The sequence below is a fragment of the Sminthopsis crassicaudata genome, chromosome 4 (genome assembly GCF_048593235.1).
Source record: "Sminthopsis crassicaudata isolate SCR6 chromosome 4, ASM4859323v1, whole genome shotgun sequence".
Lineage (NCBI taxonomy): Eukaryota > Metazoa > Chordata > Mammalia > Dasyuromorphia > Dasyuridae > Sminthopsis > Sminthopsis crassicaudata.
Genome location: NC_133620.1, coordinates 376306115 through 376323068, shown reverse-complemented (window position 1 = coordinate 376323068; position 16954 = coordinate 376306115). Strand labels below are relative to the sequence as shown.

At 34.8% G+C, this 16954-nt stretch overlaps 1 protein-coding gene across 7 annotated transcripts in view; it reads left to right on the top strand.

Moving 5' to 3' along the window:
• Positions 1–13986, top strand: part of LOC141539447 (olfactory receptor 6N1) — a 248797-nt gene extending 234811 nt beyond the window's left edge. For all 7 annotated transcript variants that reach the window (XM_074262256.1, XM_074262262.1, XM_074262261.1 and 4 more), the window contains one exon: positions 13007–13986. In XM_074262256.1, coding sequence (XP_074118357.1) covers positions 13007–13957 — 951 coding nt within the window. In that variant the 3' untranslated portion in view covers positions 13958–13986. The remainder of the gene's footprint in view (positions 1–13006) is intronic.
• Positions 13987–16954: the final 2968 nt, after the last annotated feature.

The window sequence follows — 16954 nt, the reverse complement described above, 5'->3', positions numbered from 1 at the left end:
TGAGATCCCCCACTATCATAGTTTTGTTATCTATTTCTTCTTGCAGCTCTCTTAACATCTCCTTTAAGAATTTAGATGCTATACAATGTGGTACATATATCTTAGAATTGATATTATTTTATTTTCTATGGTACCCTTTAGCAAAATGTAGTTTCCTTCCTTATCTTTTTACATTAGATCTATCTTTGCTTTTGCTTGATCTGAGATCAGGATTGCTAGCCCTGCTTTTTTTACTTCACCTAAAGTATAATAGATTCTAGTCCAGCTTTTTACTTTTACTCTGTGTATATCACTCTGCTTTAAATGTGTTTCTTATAAACAACATATTGTAGGGTTCTAGCTTTTAATCCAGTCTGATATCTGCTTCCATTTTATGGGAGAGTTCATCCCATTCACAGTTGACTAATTCTGGTGTTTCCTGCCATCTTATTTGCCCCAAATTATTCTTTTCTCTTTCTTTTTCCCTTTTCCATCCTCCCCAGTATTTTGCTTCTGACCACCACCTCCCTCAAGCTGCCTTTCCTTTTATAGATTCTCCCTTTTTTATACCTTTCTCCTACTGTTTCTATTTTTCTTCTATTAGACCCCCCCTTTTCCTTTCCCCTCCCACTTCCCTATAAGTTGAGACAAGTTTCTCCATGAAACCAAATATGTTTAATATTCTCTCTTTGTGCCTAATACTGATTCATACAATGTTCATACCCCTCTCTTTTCTGCTCAATTATTATAGGTCTTCTTTGCCTCTTTATGAGATGTAAATTCCTTCATTTTAACTCCATTTTCCTCCTTTTCCAGTACAATCCCTTTTCCACCACTAGTTTCTTTTTTATATTATGTCAGTAAAATCAAATTATTCCTGCACTCACTATGTATATCTATAACAGAAATGTAGTTCTCAAGAGTTCTTTCCTTTTTATCTTTTTATGCTTCTCTTGAGTTCTATATTTGGAGGGCAAATTTTTTGTTCGGTTCTGGTCTTTTCATTAGGAATAGTTGAAATTCATCTATATCATTGAATGTCCATCTTCTTCCCTGAAAGATAATGCTCAATTAAGCAGGGTAGTTCATTCTTGGTTGCATTCTAAGTTCCTTTGACTTTCAGAACATCAGATTCCAGGCCCTTTAATCCTTAAAGGTGGATGTTGCTAGGTCCTGGATAATCCTAATTGTGTCTCCTCAGTAACTGAATTATTTCTTTCTGGCTGCTTGCAATATTGTTTCCTTGGTCTGATAGTTTTGAATTTTAATCATGCTATTTCTTCAAGTTTTCATTTTGGGGGTCTCTTTCAGGAGATGATCAATGAATGCTTTCAATGGCTGTTTTACCTTCTGATTCTAGGACATAAGTGCAATTTTCCTTGATGATTTTCTGAAAGATAGTGTCAGGGTTCTTTTTTCATCATGGTTTTCAGGAAGTCCAGTAATCATTACATTGTCTTTCCTAGATCTATTTTCCAGGTCAGTTGTTTTTCCAACTAGGTATTTTACATTTTATTCTGTTTTTTTTTTTTGTTTTTTTTTTTTTTTTTGTTTTTTGCTTTTGCTTGGTTGATTCTTGATGTCTCATTGAGTCATACATTTCTATTTGTTCAATCCTAATTTTTAGTGAATTATTTTTATGAGTTACCTTTTAAAATTCTTTTTAAAGAACTTTTTAAATTTGGTCAATTGAATTTTTAAATTATTTGTTTTTTTCTATGGATTTTTCTTCCCATTTCACAAAATTTTTCCCATTTTTTCAAATCCATTTTGTAGTGACTTATATGCTTATTATATTTCACTAAATCAATTTTGTAAGGAGTTTTCTTCAGATAATTTATGTGTTTCCTTTCCCAAACCTGTTTCAAAGTTCTCATTTCCTTTCCCCATTTTTCTTCTAGGTCTCTTTTAAAGATTATTTTTGAATTCTTTCAAGAGGGTTTTGTGAGATGGGAACCAATTTAAGTCACCCTTTGGGGCTTCATCTGGAGATAATCTGCTTTTATTTTCCTCAAGATTTGTTATCTGTTCTCCTCTTTCATCATAAAAATTATCTATGCTGGCAGCTAAGTGGCACAGTGGATAGAGCACCAGCCCTGAAGTCAGGAGGACCTGAGTTCAAATCCAGTCGCACACATTTACAATTCCTATCTGTGTGACCTTGGGCAAGTCACTTAACCCCAATTGCCTTGGCAAAAAACCAAATAAATAAACAAATAAACAAATTAAAAACTATTTATTGTCAGAGTTCTTTTTGCTTTTTTGCTCTTTTTTAAGTTGAAGTCTGCTTTTAGGGTAAAGAAGAAATTGCCCAACCTTTCTCTCCAGGGGGCAGTGGCTGTATTGGGGCAGTGCTGACCAAATTCTGGTGCTGGTTGGCTGTGGGTGGGTCCTGTGAAATTCTGGCATTTAGGGGCTCTCAATTTGCCTTTTGAATTGCCTTGTATATCTTATAACTAGTCTGCTGATCTACTGGTTTGCAACAAGGAGAGTAGCCAACACTGCTGTAGATTACTTCCAATAGATTCTCTGGCACATGAAAGCCCACACTGTTCTGTGACTTTGTGCTGCCTGCCCTCTGTGCTCATTCTGCCTGCACTCAGCCCACCTCCACTTGGCCTGCTTCCCTCCTTGCCCAATTGAAACAGACCTTTCTTTGAAGTTATTTTCTGCTGGAAATATGTTATACTCCCAATAATCATGTGTTCTGTCATTTGAAAACCAGTTTAGAGGCTGGACTTGCTATTAGTTTGAAAGTCATGGGGAGAGCTCAGAAAAAGATTTGTCACTTCTCCATTATCTTGGCTTCACCTTCATTTTTTTTAGTTTCAATTTCATTAATTTCTTTTTTTGAGCTTCAGAATTTCTAATTTGGTATTTAGTAACAATTTTTTATTTTGTTCTTTTTCTAGTTATTTTAATTGTGTGCTAAATTCATTGTTCTCTTCTTTCTCTGTTTTAATCATGTAGGTATTTAGAAAAATAAAATTTCCTCTAAGAACTACTTTGGCTGTGTCCCATAAGTTTTGATATATCATTTATTTTTGTCATTCTTTTGGATGAAATTAGGATTGTTTTTGTGATTTGCTATTTCACACATTCATTTGTTAGAATTAGATTATTTAATTTCCAATTAGCTTTTAATCTATCTTTCTCTGGTTCTTTATTTAATATAATTTTTATTGCATCATAGCTTGAAAAGCAAGCATTTACTATATCTGTCTTTGTGCATTTGATTGTGAGGTTTTGATGCTCTAATACATGGTCAATTTTTGTATAGGTGCCATGTAATTCTGAAAAAAGATACTTTCCTTTCTGTCCCTATTCAATTTTCTCAAGAGATATATCATATCTGGGTATTTATAGGATTTTAATAACCTCTCTAGTTTCTTGTTTATTTTGTGATTAGATTTGATCAATTCTGATAGGGGAAGTTTGAGGTCCCCCACTAATATGTTTTTGCTTTCTATTTCTTCCTATAACTGGTTTTAAATCTTCTCAGGAATTTGGGGGTTCTATTGGTACATATACATTTATTATCATTATTACTTTGTTGTTTATGGTATCCTTTATCAAAATGTATTTTTCTTCCTTAGCTGTTTTAATTAGATCTATTTTTTACTTTTGCTTTATCTGACATCAAAATTGCTACTTCTGCTTTTTTTTTTTTTTACTTCAGCTGAAGCATAATAGATATTGCTTTATCCTTTTACCTTTACTCTGTATGTGTCTTTCTGTGTCAAATGTGTTTTTCATAAATAACATATTGCAAGACTGTTTTTTAATCCATTCTGCTATTCACTTGTTTTATGGAAGAGTACATTTCATTTACATTCACCATTATGTTTACCAGCTCTCTATTTCCTCTATCCTGTTTTCTCTCCCCTATATATACTTTTATTCTCTCTGTTCATCCTGAACAGTTTTAATTTACCCCACCCATTACTTCTATCCCCCTCCCTCCTTTGTAGTATTTTGTTTTTTAACCCACTCCGAGGACTACCTTATCTTGTACTATCTCTCACCCTTTCTTTTTTTCTTTTTTTCTCTAGTGTTTTTGCCCTCCCTTCTATCCAGCCCATCTATTTTCTTTCCTTTTTCTCCTCCTATCTCTTTATAGAATTGGATATATTTCTATGTCCAACTGAATGATTGTTATTTTCTTTTTGACTCAAAACTGATAAAATCAAACTTCAGACAATGTTCATTGCCCTCCCTTCTTTCCCTCATTTGTAATAGGTCTTTTGTTCTTCCTCATGTGAGCTAATTTGTCCGATTATTGCTACCCTTTTCTCTTCTGCCATCATAGTCCTTTTTCACCTCTTAATGTCTTTTTCTTTGATATCATCACATCAGAATCTATTTGCAACTATATCTTCTATCCATGTGATGTCCCCCACTATCTGCTCCAGTAACAGGTATAGTTCTCAAGAGTTACAGATATAATTTTTCCACCTAGGAATGTAAACACTTTAACATTTTAAAAATATCTATTTTCCATTGTTTACCTTTTTATGCTTCTCTTGAGTCCTGTGTTTGTAAATTAAATTTTTTATTTAGTTCTGGTTTTTTCAATAGAAATGATTGAAAGGCTTTAGTTCCTTGAAGATTCATCTCCTCCCCTGAAAAATGGTGCTCACCTATGCTGGGAGTTAATTCTTGGTTGTAACCCCAGGTTCTTTGCCTTTCAGAATTTGGTATTCCAGGTTATCTGATCCTTTATTGTAGAAACTGCCAGATCCTGGGTAATCCTGACTGTTGCTCTCTGATACTTGAATTGCTTTTGTTTCTCAGCTTCCAGCATTTTTTTCCTTGATATTTTAGTTCTGAAATTTTGCAACAATATTTCTTGGGTTTTTCCTTGTGGGATTTCTTTCTAAAGGTAATCAGTGGTTTCTTTCAATGACTATTTCTCCCTCTTTTTCTAGAATCAGGGCAGTTTTCCTTGATGATCTCTTAAAGAATGCTATCCAGGTTCTTTTTTTTTTATCATAGCTTTCAGGTACACTATAATTTTGAAATTGTCTCTTCTGGATCTATTTTGAAGTAGGTCATTTTTCCAATGAGGTATTTTACATTTTACCTTTTTTTCATTCTTTTTCATTTGTTTGACTGATTCTTGTTGTCTTATAGAATCATTAGCTTCCATTTGTCCCATTCTAGTTTTTAATGTGTAATTTTCTTCAGTTAATTTTTGTATCTCTTTTTCTATTTGATTAATTAATTCTATTTCTTGAAGATATTACATTCTTTAGATTTTTTTTAATTTGGCCAATTCTATTTTTTAAAGAATCACATTCCTCTCACAATCTGTTTGAATTCTCTCTTGCATATCTCTCATTTCTCTTCTCATTTTTCCCCCTCACATCTCTTATTTGCCTTTTAAAGTCTTTTATGAGCACTTTCAAGAAGTCTCTTTGGGCTTGAAACTAATTCATATCATTCTTTGAGATTTCCTCTGTGTACATTTTGTTCTCATCTGTGATGGTATTGTGATCTTCCTGTCACCAAAGTAGCTCTCTATCATGAAGGTGCTTTTCTGTTTCTCTCTCTCTCTCTCTCTCTCTCTCTCTCTCTCTCTCTCTCTCTCTCTCTCTCTCTCTCTCTTTCTCTCTCTCTCTCTCTCTCTCTCTCTCTCTCTCTCTCTCTCTTTCTCTCTCTCTCTTTCTCTCTCTCTCTTCTCTCTCTCTCTCCTCTCTCTCTCTTCTCTCTCTCTCTCTCTCTCCTCTCTCTCTCTCTCTCTCTCTTCTTCTCTTCTCCTCTGCTCCTGGATAAAGGGGGCACTGTCTCAGCCTTCTTATGTAGTTATGAACCTTGGCTTTGAGCACAGTGTCTATTGTGTTTGCAGAGGGTAGCTTTAGCTGTTCTTTCCAGGAAACAGCCTGGTTTCCTGAAATTTGCATTCTGAGCTACAATTGGAGGCTGCCACACTGGTTTGTTTCATGGAGATGAAGCTCTTTAAATCTAAATTGGAACTCCTTTTGCAATTTTTCCAATGAATCCACACATGTTTTGTTTGGAATGCAATTAGTGGTTTTTCTGATAATAGATTTTAAGTTGTGGGGAGATGGCAGAAGTTTTCCTCCTTCACTTGTTTGATGAGGAGGCCTAATTTACTTCAAATGCTTTGACATGTGATTGCATATCACAGATGAGCTTCCCCTTTCCTTAAAGTTGCATATTGAAATTGTTGAGTAGCTCTGTTATATCTGTCAGAAAGGCAAGATGCCATTTCCATTCTGCATCATTGAACTCTGGTACTTCTTTGGTTTTGAAAGCAGAAAATTTGTAATCTGTGGAAGTAAGTCATAGAAACGTTTCAAAACTCTCCTCAACTTAGCCAATGGACTTCTGTGTTATATAGAACATCTTCATACTCAGTTTAGCTCAGACAGAAATTCTGAAATTGTCTGTGATTTATTGCATTAGCTCTAATCTGAAGTTAACACAAGATATCACAATTTCATAACAGAGTCCCACTTCAGTGATTTACTACACAGCACTTGTTGGTGGATGAGGCAGTGTATGGTTATTGGATGAGAATGGTTATGTTTGTCCATCTTTTGGGTAATGCGAGCAATTACTCCTTTCTTAGACCTCACCATGCTAGGGGCACCATCAGTCGTCGGGATTCCAAATTGCTATTAGTAAAATACATACATACATACATACATATATACACATATACATACATACATACATATATATATATATATATATATAATGTACAGTGCTACAAAAACAATATACCAGCAATAAATTTGCCCACACAGAGATATACAGACCGCAATGCCCAACTTCCTCCAAACTGCCTCTGTGCTGTGATGCCTCCATTTCCTGCACTCTCTCCCACTTCAGACCTTCACTGCACACAAGTCACCACTCAGGCAGCCTTCCCAAATGCCCTGGCTTCCTCTGAATCCTGGATCAATTCTCATGATCCAGTGCTGCACGATCATATGTGCTGCACTTGTAATTTATCACAATTGCAGTCAAGACTGTGCATATATGTATATAACCGAGTGATATAGTGTATGTCAGAATGAGCTTCAGTGACAAATCATACATTGGGGCTTCCAGGAGAAGTCACCATGTGACTTGAAGCTGCACAAGTATATGGGGACCTTAAGAATCTGGAGGGGGATAAAGCAGTACACCAGCTCTGTACCCCTTCATACTCAGGATAAGTGGGGGGGGGACACTAAGGTCAGACCCCCAGTGATAATAAGGTGATGACATATTAGCAATATTCCATCCCTTTATGAAACTACAGTACATACACACAATGATAAAACTGATGACCACAACAGCCAGACATGAGGTCTCTCTGGATACAGGGCCACGGCCTGGTACCAGGAGCCTCACTCTGGGTGACAATAGCAGCCAATACTGCAATATGCGCTAGAGAGGAAGCCATTACATTGTCATTATAGCATAATGACAATGATAGAGTCAAGCTGGGACTTGTAGTACTAACTGTTACTATACCTGTACACCCAAGCAGCACATATATTCCTCCTGCAGTGACCGTGACATGTGCAGCATGCACTGTACATCCCTCGTGCCTGTCTCTTGTGGTGGCTTCCGTTACTTTACAAGGCTGCAGGCCGTCAGTTCTCTGTCTTCTGCATCTCTCTCCCTTCTCTACACCATACACCCTGGCCTGGGAACTCATCTCACCTCCGTATTGCCTCATACTCTGTCTCCGCCTCAGCCCAGTGCCCAAGTGTGCATTGCTATTGTGACTTTAGGTTGAACGCCACTTCCGGTCTGATTTTGCCATAACCAGTGGGCCGCATAAATGTCCTCAGTGGGCTGCATCTAGCCCACAGGCCATAGTTTGGGGACCCCTGATCTAAGTTGTTGATCTGTGAGATCCTTTCACTGGCTTGCAGACTTTGTCTGAGCTGAACTGAATACCCTTTTCACCCAATGAGAATCACCTTTCTTGAAGTTTTTCCAATATATCTTGAGCTGGTGAGTGGTTTCATTCTTTCAGGCTCTGTTCAGAGTTGGTTGTTAGTGTTTGTTGGAAACTGGGAGAGCTGGAGAAGCTTCCTGGCTTCATTCTGCCATCCTGACTCAACAGGGAATTTTCTTTTGATAATTTCTTGAAATATCATGTCTAGGTTCTTGGATTATGCATTTCATGTGGTATGATAATTCTTAAATTATCTGTTCTGGATCTACTTTCTATGTTAATTGTTTTTTTTTCCAATGAGATATTTCATTCCCCTCCCCCATTTTTTCTTTCCACTTTTCTTTATTTTTTCTTGATGTCTTTTGGAATCATTAGCTTCCAAGCGATAAATTCTAACTTTTAAGGAATTATTTTCTTCAATGAGTTTTGTATCTCTCTTTTTTTTCCCATTTAGCCAATTCTGTCTATTAAGCAGGTCTTTTTTTCAATAAATTTTTTACCTCTTTCCAAATTGTATTATCGATGTCTTATTATCTTCAGTATGTTTTGTGCCTCTTTTACTAAGCTATTAATCCTTTTTTTATATTTTTCCTTTGTTTTAATTTTTTACCTATTTTTCCCTTTACCACTTTTATTTGATTTCAAAAATCAGATTTTTAGCACTCATAGAAATTTTTGTTGGGCTTATGTCCAATTCCCCCACTTTGAAGCTTTGTTTATTGCTGTTGTGATTTCATTGTCTTTTAAATTTGTGTTTCAATATTCCTTGTTACTATAGTCACTCTTCATGATCAGATTATTATTGCTCTTTTAATAAATATTTTGTTTCTTGTTTTCGAACCTTGTACTGAAGTTGTTCAAAATCAACATTTCAGTGTGAAGGAAGGAGGGGCATTGTCTCATGATTTAGAATTTTTTTTTCTACTGTTGTTTTCTGATCTAGTGCTATGGATTTGGAAGTTTTTGGTGCTTCCATGTTGGTCTAACTTCAAGAAAGATGTGATCATAGTTTCTTCACTCTGACCCTAACCTGAAAAGTGTTCTTGATTCCTCAGGATTATAAATGATTCTGTTCCTCAGGATTTCTATTACTTGGAACTGGAAATAATACTGTTTTTCAGAGTCCTTGATCCCTTGTGACCAAAATCTGTAATGCTCCTCAGAACTGTTTGTGCCTCTTGAACAAAAGTGCTTTTTTCTTTTCATGAACTATGACCTGGAAATTAGTATAGGCAATGGTCAAGCATTCAGTGTTAGCATAGAGGAACTCTATAATTTCTTTCTGGCAAGTTTCTAAGTCCCTTTACAATTTCTGCTTGAGAGCTCCCAAAGTTTCTGCAGATTCTGCCAACCATGACTTTTCCTTATCTCAAGTGTTTCATGTATATGGGTTCTTTATTAATTTTTATTTATTTACTTTTTAATTTATGGAATAAACATATTCTTACCATAGAACAATAAAAAGATGAGCTCATATAAAATTGTAAATCTATTGTGTACAATATGATATTTCTTTTAAATTTATTATAAAATTATCATGTAATTTCCTCCCCTTTTATCCTTGCTTTTCCCAAAACCTTTATGATGGCTACTAGTAGGCATAAATATGTATTTATGTGTAAAATCATTCTATACATGGCCTCTGGAGTCAGAAATACTTCTATTTATCAGTTATTTCTCTGGATGCAGATAGCATCTTCCTTCAAATATCCTTTTTAGTTAATTTGAGTATTTATAATAGCTAAAATAATTTCATCAAAGTTGTTCTTTAAAAAAAGTTAATATTAGTGTATATAATGTTCTTTTGGTTCTATGTTAAGGACCATGCCTAGGTGAAGGGCAGGTCAATTCTCCGAAAGCCTCCACAGCTGTGAATCATAACATCTGAAGGAGTTGCAAAGCAGTCTTTACTGACACAGGTGTTGCTTGTGGACTGGGGATAAAATAAATTGGAGGCAGAGGGAAGAGGAGAGAAGTCAGACAATGCAACTGTCTCTCAGTCTCCTTGTATCATCATCATCCTCTCATATGAAGAGATTACATGTCTGAGTTAGATTTCCAGCAGACACAGGCAGGTGGTTCCCATATCATAACAGTTCTACTCATTTCACTTTTTGTTGTTCCATGCAAGTACTTCCAAGTTGTTTTTTTCTTTTTTACCCCTTATTTTTTTTGCTGGGCAATCAGGATTAAGTGACTTGCTCAGTGTCATAAAACTAGTTAGTTTCAAATGTCTAAGGCTAGATTTAAGTTCTTGACTCCAAGACCAGTGTTCTATCCACTGTGCTATCTAATTGACCCCATCTTTTCTTAGATTAAGTTCATCATTTCTTATACCACACTAGTATTCTATCATAATTATAAACTACAATGTATTCAACCATTTCCCAACTGATGGGCATCACTTTAATTTCCAGTTCTTTGTCACCCCAAACAGAGCTGCTATAAATATTTTAGAACATATGGGTTCTTTTCATTTTTCTTTAAACATCTTGCAAACATACCAAGAATCCTAGGTTTTGAGTTCTAGGCCAGCATCTTCTCCCATGTCATAGATCTTTTTGAAACCTCTTAAATTCTGTTGGGTTGAAAGAATGTCTCACTCTGACCTTTTGACACTCCAAAATTTGATTTGAGATGTGATTTTAAAGTTGTTTGGAAGGAAAACTTGAGAGAGCTCAGCCAAATGCTTTTTCTATTCTGCCATCTTGGCTACACCACTTGAAATGCTATAATTTTTAAAAAATTAAAATATCAATTCTTTCTGTGATTTGTTCTTTGACTTATTAATTCTCCAAAATTGCTATTTAATCTAAAATTAATTCTAATCTTTCCTTCAAAGGTCTTTTATTGAAGACAATTTTATTTCATTTTTGTCAATAAGCATATGCTTAATATTTCTCTTTTGTTGCTCAGTCTATGAATATGGGCTCTTATATTTTCATTCTTTACTTTCATTCCCCCCTACTAGCCTACCCTCAAAGTTGGAATTTGTTTCCTTATGATTAATCTTTTGCCCCCATCCTCCTTAACTCTATCCCCCTCTCCATATTTCTACCTTTTTCTCTGTCAAGTTTAATACATTTCTACATCTAAAGATTTCTAGAAGACCTTTATTTCTTTAAAGATATATCCCTCCCCCTCACCACCTCACCTTCCTCTAGAATATTTCCTTTTGCTTTCTAGTATAATTTATTTCAGGTTCTTTTCCATATTATAGTATCTTTCAATTATGGGATCCTGACTATGATTCCTTTGTGTGTGAATTCTTTCCTTCTTGCTCTGGACTTTGGATATGACATTTCCAGAAATTTTAATTTTGAGACCTTGTAGGAGGTCACTAGTGATTCTTTTTATTGTCTCTCTGACCTCTGGTTCTGGAAAGTTTTCACTCATGATTTCTTGAAATATAGAATCCTCTGTAGTCAAGGTTTTTGTTAAGTATAGTGATTCTTAGGTGACCATTCTTTGGCCAGTTTCTTAGATGACTTATTTTTAGTAGGAGATACCTTTTCTTCTATTTAAAAATATTCTTAATTCTTTCTAATTTTTCTTCTAATTGCTCAGCTTCTGTCCTTTCCTTAAAGGTGACATGATCCAAAGCCATGCCAACTGGTATGATTTAAGAGGCAATGTAAGTACTTGCAAGAAAAACAAAACAAAACAAAATAAAAAACCCTTTCCCATCTTCTTTACCTTTTTGCCTAGCTGGAAATTTTACCTTTTTGTGTCACAATTCTGAATTATAGAAAAAACAATAATATTATCTAACTATTCTAAAGGATGATATGATACAGTAGAAAAGCATGGCCTCTGGAGTCAGAAAACCTAGGTTCAAATCTTTTCTCTGATACTTCTGGTATGACCTTGGGCAAGACATTTATATGTTCTGGATCTCATTTTTCTCAACTGTGAAGTGAAGCATTTGAATTAGACACATTTTTTGAGTTGAATATCATTCAGCACTGGATTTGTGATATTTTGAACATCCATTGTCAAAATGTCCATATATTATTCAGGGCTGATTATTTTGACTGATTAATACAGTACCATTGATTAATTTGGGAGATCAACTAGCTGCCACCATAGAGACCAAGGTCCTAAAGGAATAGAATGGACAGAAAAAAAAACACAATTTATTTTAGGGATGAAATTGTGAAATGGCTAAGCACTAGGAAGAGTTTCAGAAAATATATTGGGAAGGTGTCCCCTTGAAACCTTGGTCATAAACTTTGGGGCTAGTATGAGGCCACTGGTTACCTTGAGTTTCTAAAAGGGACAAAGATGTTAAAAGAATGAAAAAAAATCATCTTCTTTCATTTCTGAAGCAACTTGGACTCTATCGGATATTTTTATTTTAAGATCTAGCTCAGAGTATTCTTGATTTTCAAAATTCTTAGTTAATTCTGAAGTGTTTTTAAGACCCAGGGAGATGAGATTACTTCTGTCACTAGAAATGTGTTTTGCTATTTGAATACTTTGGAAGTGAGTGAAATTTTACATGTGAGAAGCCCCAGTATTTCATTGTGGCTAAAATGAGTGTGTTCATCAACCACTCCCATTTTTATGAGTCATAGATTCAAAGAAAAAAGTGACTTGAGAAAATTGTCTTAATCCTACTCTTTAATTTTATACCTGAAGAAACTAACACCCAGAAAGATCTAGTGACTTGAATAATGCCACACAGATAGAAAGTAGCAGAGTGAATTTCTCTGCAATCTCTGTCTGGGTGAATCCCAACCTAAACTTCAGGAAGATGTGGAAAGCACACTCACTTGATGTAAACAGGAAGGAGAACCAAGTCAGGTTCTAAAACTATTATAGGGTAAGGAAGAGTAAGGTAAGGATAAAAGATGAAGATCAATTCAATTTAGTAAGCATTTATTACAGAACATACTATGTACCAGACTAGACTCTAGGTGTACAAAGATAGAAATGAAAATTCTCCTTGCACCCAAGAAGTTCTATTCATTTGGACAGAATAACTAACACAACCAGAAAAAACAATATATGAACTAACAAAAGATGAATTCATGAAGGAAACTGAAGAGTTTTCCCTTCAACCCAGACAGCCATATCTCACATATCTTTCTTTGTGCCTACTAGGACCATGACCAGAAAGAAATGGACACTGGAAACTGGAGCAAGGTCACAGAGTTTATCATCTTGGGCTTTCCCCAACTTCAAGGTATCCAAACTTACCTGTTTTTCCTACTGCTTCTCATCTACCTTGTCACCATCTTGGGAAACTTAGTTATTTTTCTGTTGGTCAGATTGGATACTAAACTTCATATACCAATGTATCAATTTGTTAGTGTCCTTTCCCTCCTTGAACTTGGATACACAGCTGCCACCATCCCTAAGATGCTTGCTAATCTTCTCAGCCACAAGAAGACTATCTCCTTTTCTGGATGTCTCCTTCAAATCTACTTTTTTCACTCTCTTGGAGCTTCTGAATGCTATCTCCTCACAGCCATGGCTTATGACAGATATCTTGCCATCTGCCGGCCCCTCCATTACCCTACCCTAATGACTTCAGCACTCTGTGCCAAGATGGCTGCAGGTTGCTGGTTGGGTGGCTTGGCAGGGCCAATAGTTGAGATCTCCTTGGTTTCTCAGCTCCCCTTTTGTGGCCCCAATCACATTCAGCATATCTTTTGTGACTTTCCACCAGTATTAAGTTTGGCTTGCACAGACACTTCCATCAATGTACTAGTGGACTTTATAATTAACTCCTGCAAGATCTTAGTAACTTTCCTATTGATCCTCATTTCTTATGTCCAGATTATTCGAACTGTCTTCAAAATACCTTCAGCTGAAGGCAAAAAGAAGGCATTTTCCACTTGTGCTTCCCATCTTACTGTAGTCATCATCTTTTTTGGGAGTATCCTTTTCATGTATGTGAGATTGAAGAAGAGCTACTCACTTGATTATGACAGAGCACTGGCTGTTGTCTACTCTATAGTCACACCCTTTCTTAACCCTTTCATTTATAGTCTACGCAATAAGGAAATCAAGAATGCACTGAAAAGACAGTTGCAGAGGATAGGGATATAATGTATGGAACTCTAAGTATCATAGTCATAAGGTGGCAGAGGAGGTTGGCTTGTTGGTATAGAGTATATTATGAAATAGCAGTTTTCTGGGTCAAGAAATAATATTGTCAACTTTTGTTTTCTGATTTTGAGGATAGAACCTTGAGCAGCTGTTTCTTTGCTTTCAACTCCTTTATCAATTCCATTTCTGCCACTGGTTTCATCAGTATATAACACTAGGGCTCTCTGTATTTAAGTTTGGGAGGTCAGAGTAGACATGAAATTTAAGTCACAAGTAACTCCATTTTTATTCTAAATCATGTCATGTCTGCTAGTGAGTCAATAAATGTTTTTGAAATGAAAAATCCCAAGTTTCTCTTCATAAATATGTTTTTAGAAGCTCATAGATTGTAAAAATGCCAAATAAACAACATAACCTTAGCCCCTTATTAAAGATAGTTTTTCTAACAATGGATTAGAGATTAAGGTTCCAGACTAATGCCAAAAAAAGAGTCTCAGATAATGTTATTTTATGTAGCTGAAACTATAAGAAATGTTTCAGTGCAACTTCATACTACAAAAGGATATGAGGAAATATGCATGCAGAGGTTGAGACATTTCTAACATATTAAACTAATTTAGTAAAATAAAAAGTGCATTTTCTAGAAGAGTCAGTAAAATAACTCAGAAATAGTTCATATTGCATCTAACCAATGAAGAATAAGGAAAGGGACTACTACAACAGTCACTTTCTTTACATATTTATAATGCATTTGTTTTTGTTAGCACTACAACCCCAAGGACAAGTGGCATTAATAAAGAGCAGCCTTTATATATTTCTGCTTGTTTTCACTTCTTCCCATAAACCTGAAAGAGGAAATTGTGTCTCATCTAATGACTATGATACTGCTGATGTTAAAACTGTTCACTGCTACATTTCATTTTCTCCACTGACAATGCTAATTGGGAAATAGCAAGTGATTCCTATTTTCATATAATTTGTCTTTTAAAAACTCTTTCCAATGGCTTCCATAAGTCTCATCACCAACTCCAAATCACAAGATACTACCTTAACTCAAGAAACAATTAAAAAGTCAAATTCCCAATCTAAATCATCTTTCCTACTGTTGAAAAGCTTTTTAGGTGGCTAATACAATTGAATTCAATGAATTAAATTTCTACTAGGGACAACAGCATAGGAATGAAAAGATGAAAACAACTCAGTTTCCTACCATAACAGACCTTACAGTTTAATGAGAAGAATATGATATGCACTTAGAAACATCATATAAGAGGCTTAAGAAGTATTTGAGAACCAAAAAGACAATTTCAACTGGGAAAGAGAAGGCTTTGAGACTATAGGACAATTAAAAAGTTATCCATGTTAACATAATCAATAAATTTTGGAGTTAGAATTTGAATCTAAGCAAAGAGCTATGGTTTCCATTAATTAGAAAATGGCCAAACAATTTGTAATAAATGTAATGGGATTTTATTGTACCACAAAAAATGATGAAATGGACATGGGAAAGACTTGTATGAACTGATGCAAAGTGAAATGAAAAGAACAAAGAGAACAATTCGTATAACAACATATTGAAGACACTTGGAAGGTTTAATAATTTTGAACAATGCAATAACCAGAAAATCAATGCTGATCCTTGTTATCGACTTTCTGATCAAGATGAAATGTGTTCAAATAGCAGGTAGCATATATCTGTGAACATAGCCAATCTGGAAAAAAAAAATATTTTGCTTCAGTACATATTCATTACAAGGGTTTTGATTTTCTTTCTTTTATGGGTATGTGTGTGAGAAAAAAAAAAGTGCTTGTCAATTTAAAAAGGATAAATTAGATTGTAATCTTCTTGGTATCTCCAGTGCTTAGCACATGCCTAAGGCTGTACAGTCAATATTTAAATTGATAGATAGATAGATAGATAGATAGATAAATAGATAGATAGATAGATAGATAGAGATATATCTAAATCTATCTATCTATCTATCTATCTATCTATCTATCTATCTATCTATCTATCTAATCTATATTTTACCATATCTTTCTGATAGTTAGTTGCTTATTCTACTACAGCATATTATCTTTCAAAGATCTCAAAAATTCTCATTCTTAGTATTTTGTTGATATTTCTCTTTTCACAGAAGAGACAATTAAGGCCCAGCTAAGTGAAATGACTCACATGAGATTACACAGATAGTAAATGACTCAAATACATATTTTCTGATTCTAATGCTATTTCCTTTATATAATGTCAATATTCATTCAAGTGTCTAGATGATTATTTGTAATGGATCCTAAACAACAGCACTTTTTTTGCATTTTATATGTCATGGACTCCTTTGAAAATTCAGTGAAGCCTATGACTCTCAAAATAGTATTTTTAAATGCATAAAATGAAATATATTGAATAACACAGAAAATCAACCATACGGAAGTGCAGTTATCACATTAAAAACAAAACAAAACAAACAAACAACTTCAAGGACAGTAGGCTCTGCTAATGAGTAAATTCATGCATGGAAAGAAGGTTTCAAATTGGACCCTCTAAGATATCATCTAATTAAAAGATTCCACTACTCTATTTAATAATAGAGTAAGGATTATAATACATTTTCTTAATATCAATCTTACCATATATAATTATATTCTTCAATGCTAGGATAACCTAAATTTATTCAGTCATTTCAGTTGTGTCTCACTCTTTATGAACACCATTAAGATTTTCTTAACAAAGATATACTGCAGTGCTTTGTCATTTCCTTCTTCAACTCATTTTAAAGACGAACAAATTGAGGCAAACAAAATTAAGTGACTTGGTCAGGGTTATGCAGACTAGAAATTCAATAATGGATTTGAACTCAAGAAGATGAGTCTTCTTGACTCTAGGCCTGGAACTCTATGTGTTATGGTTATGGACATGAAATTGAAGTCACAACTACTTTTTAAAATTTTTTTCTTCCCAAACCAACACTTTGAGCCCAATTACCCAATCTAGTTCTG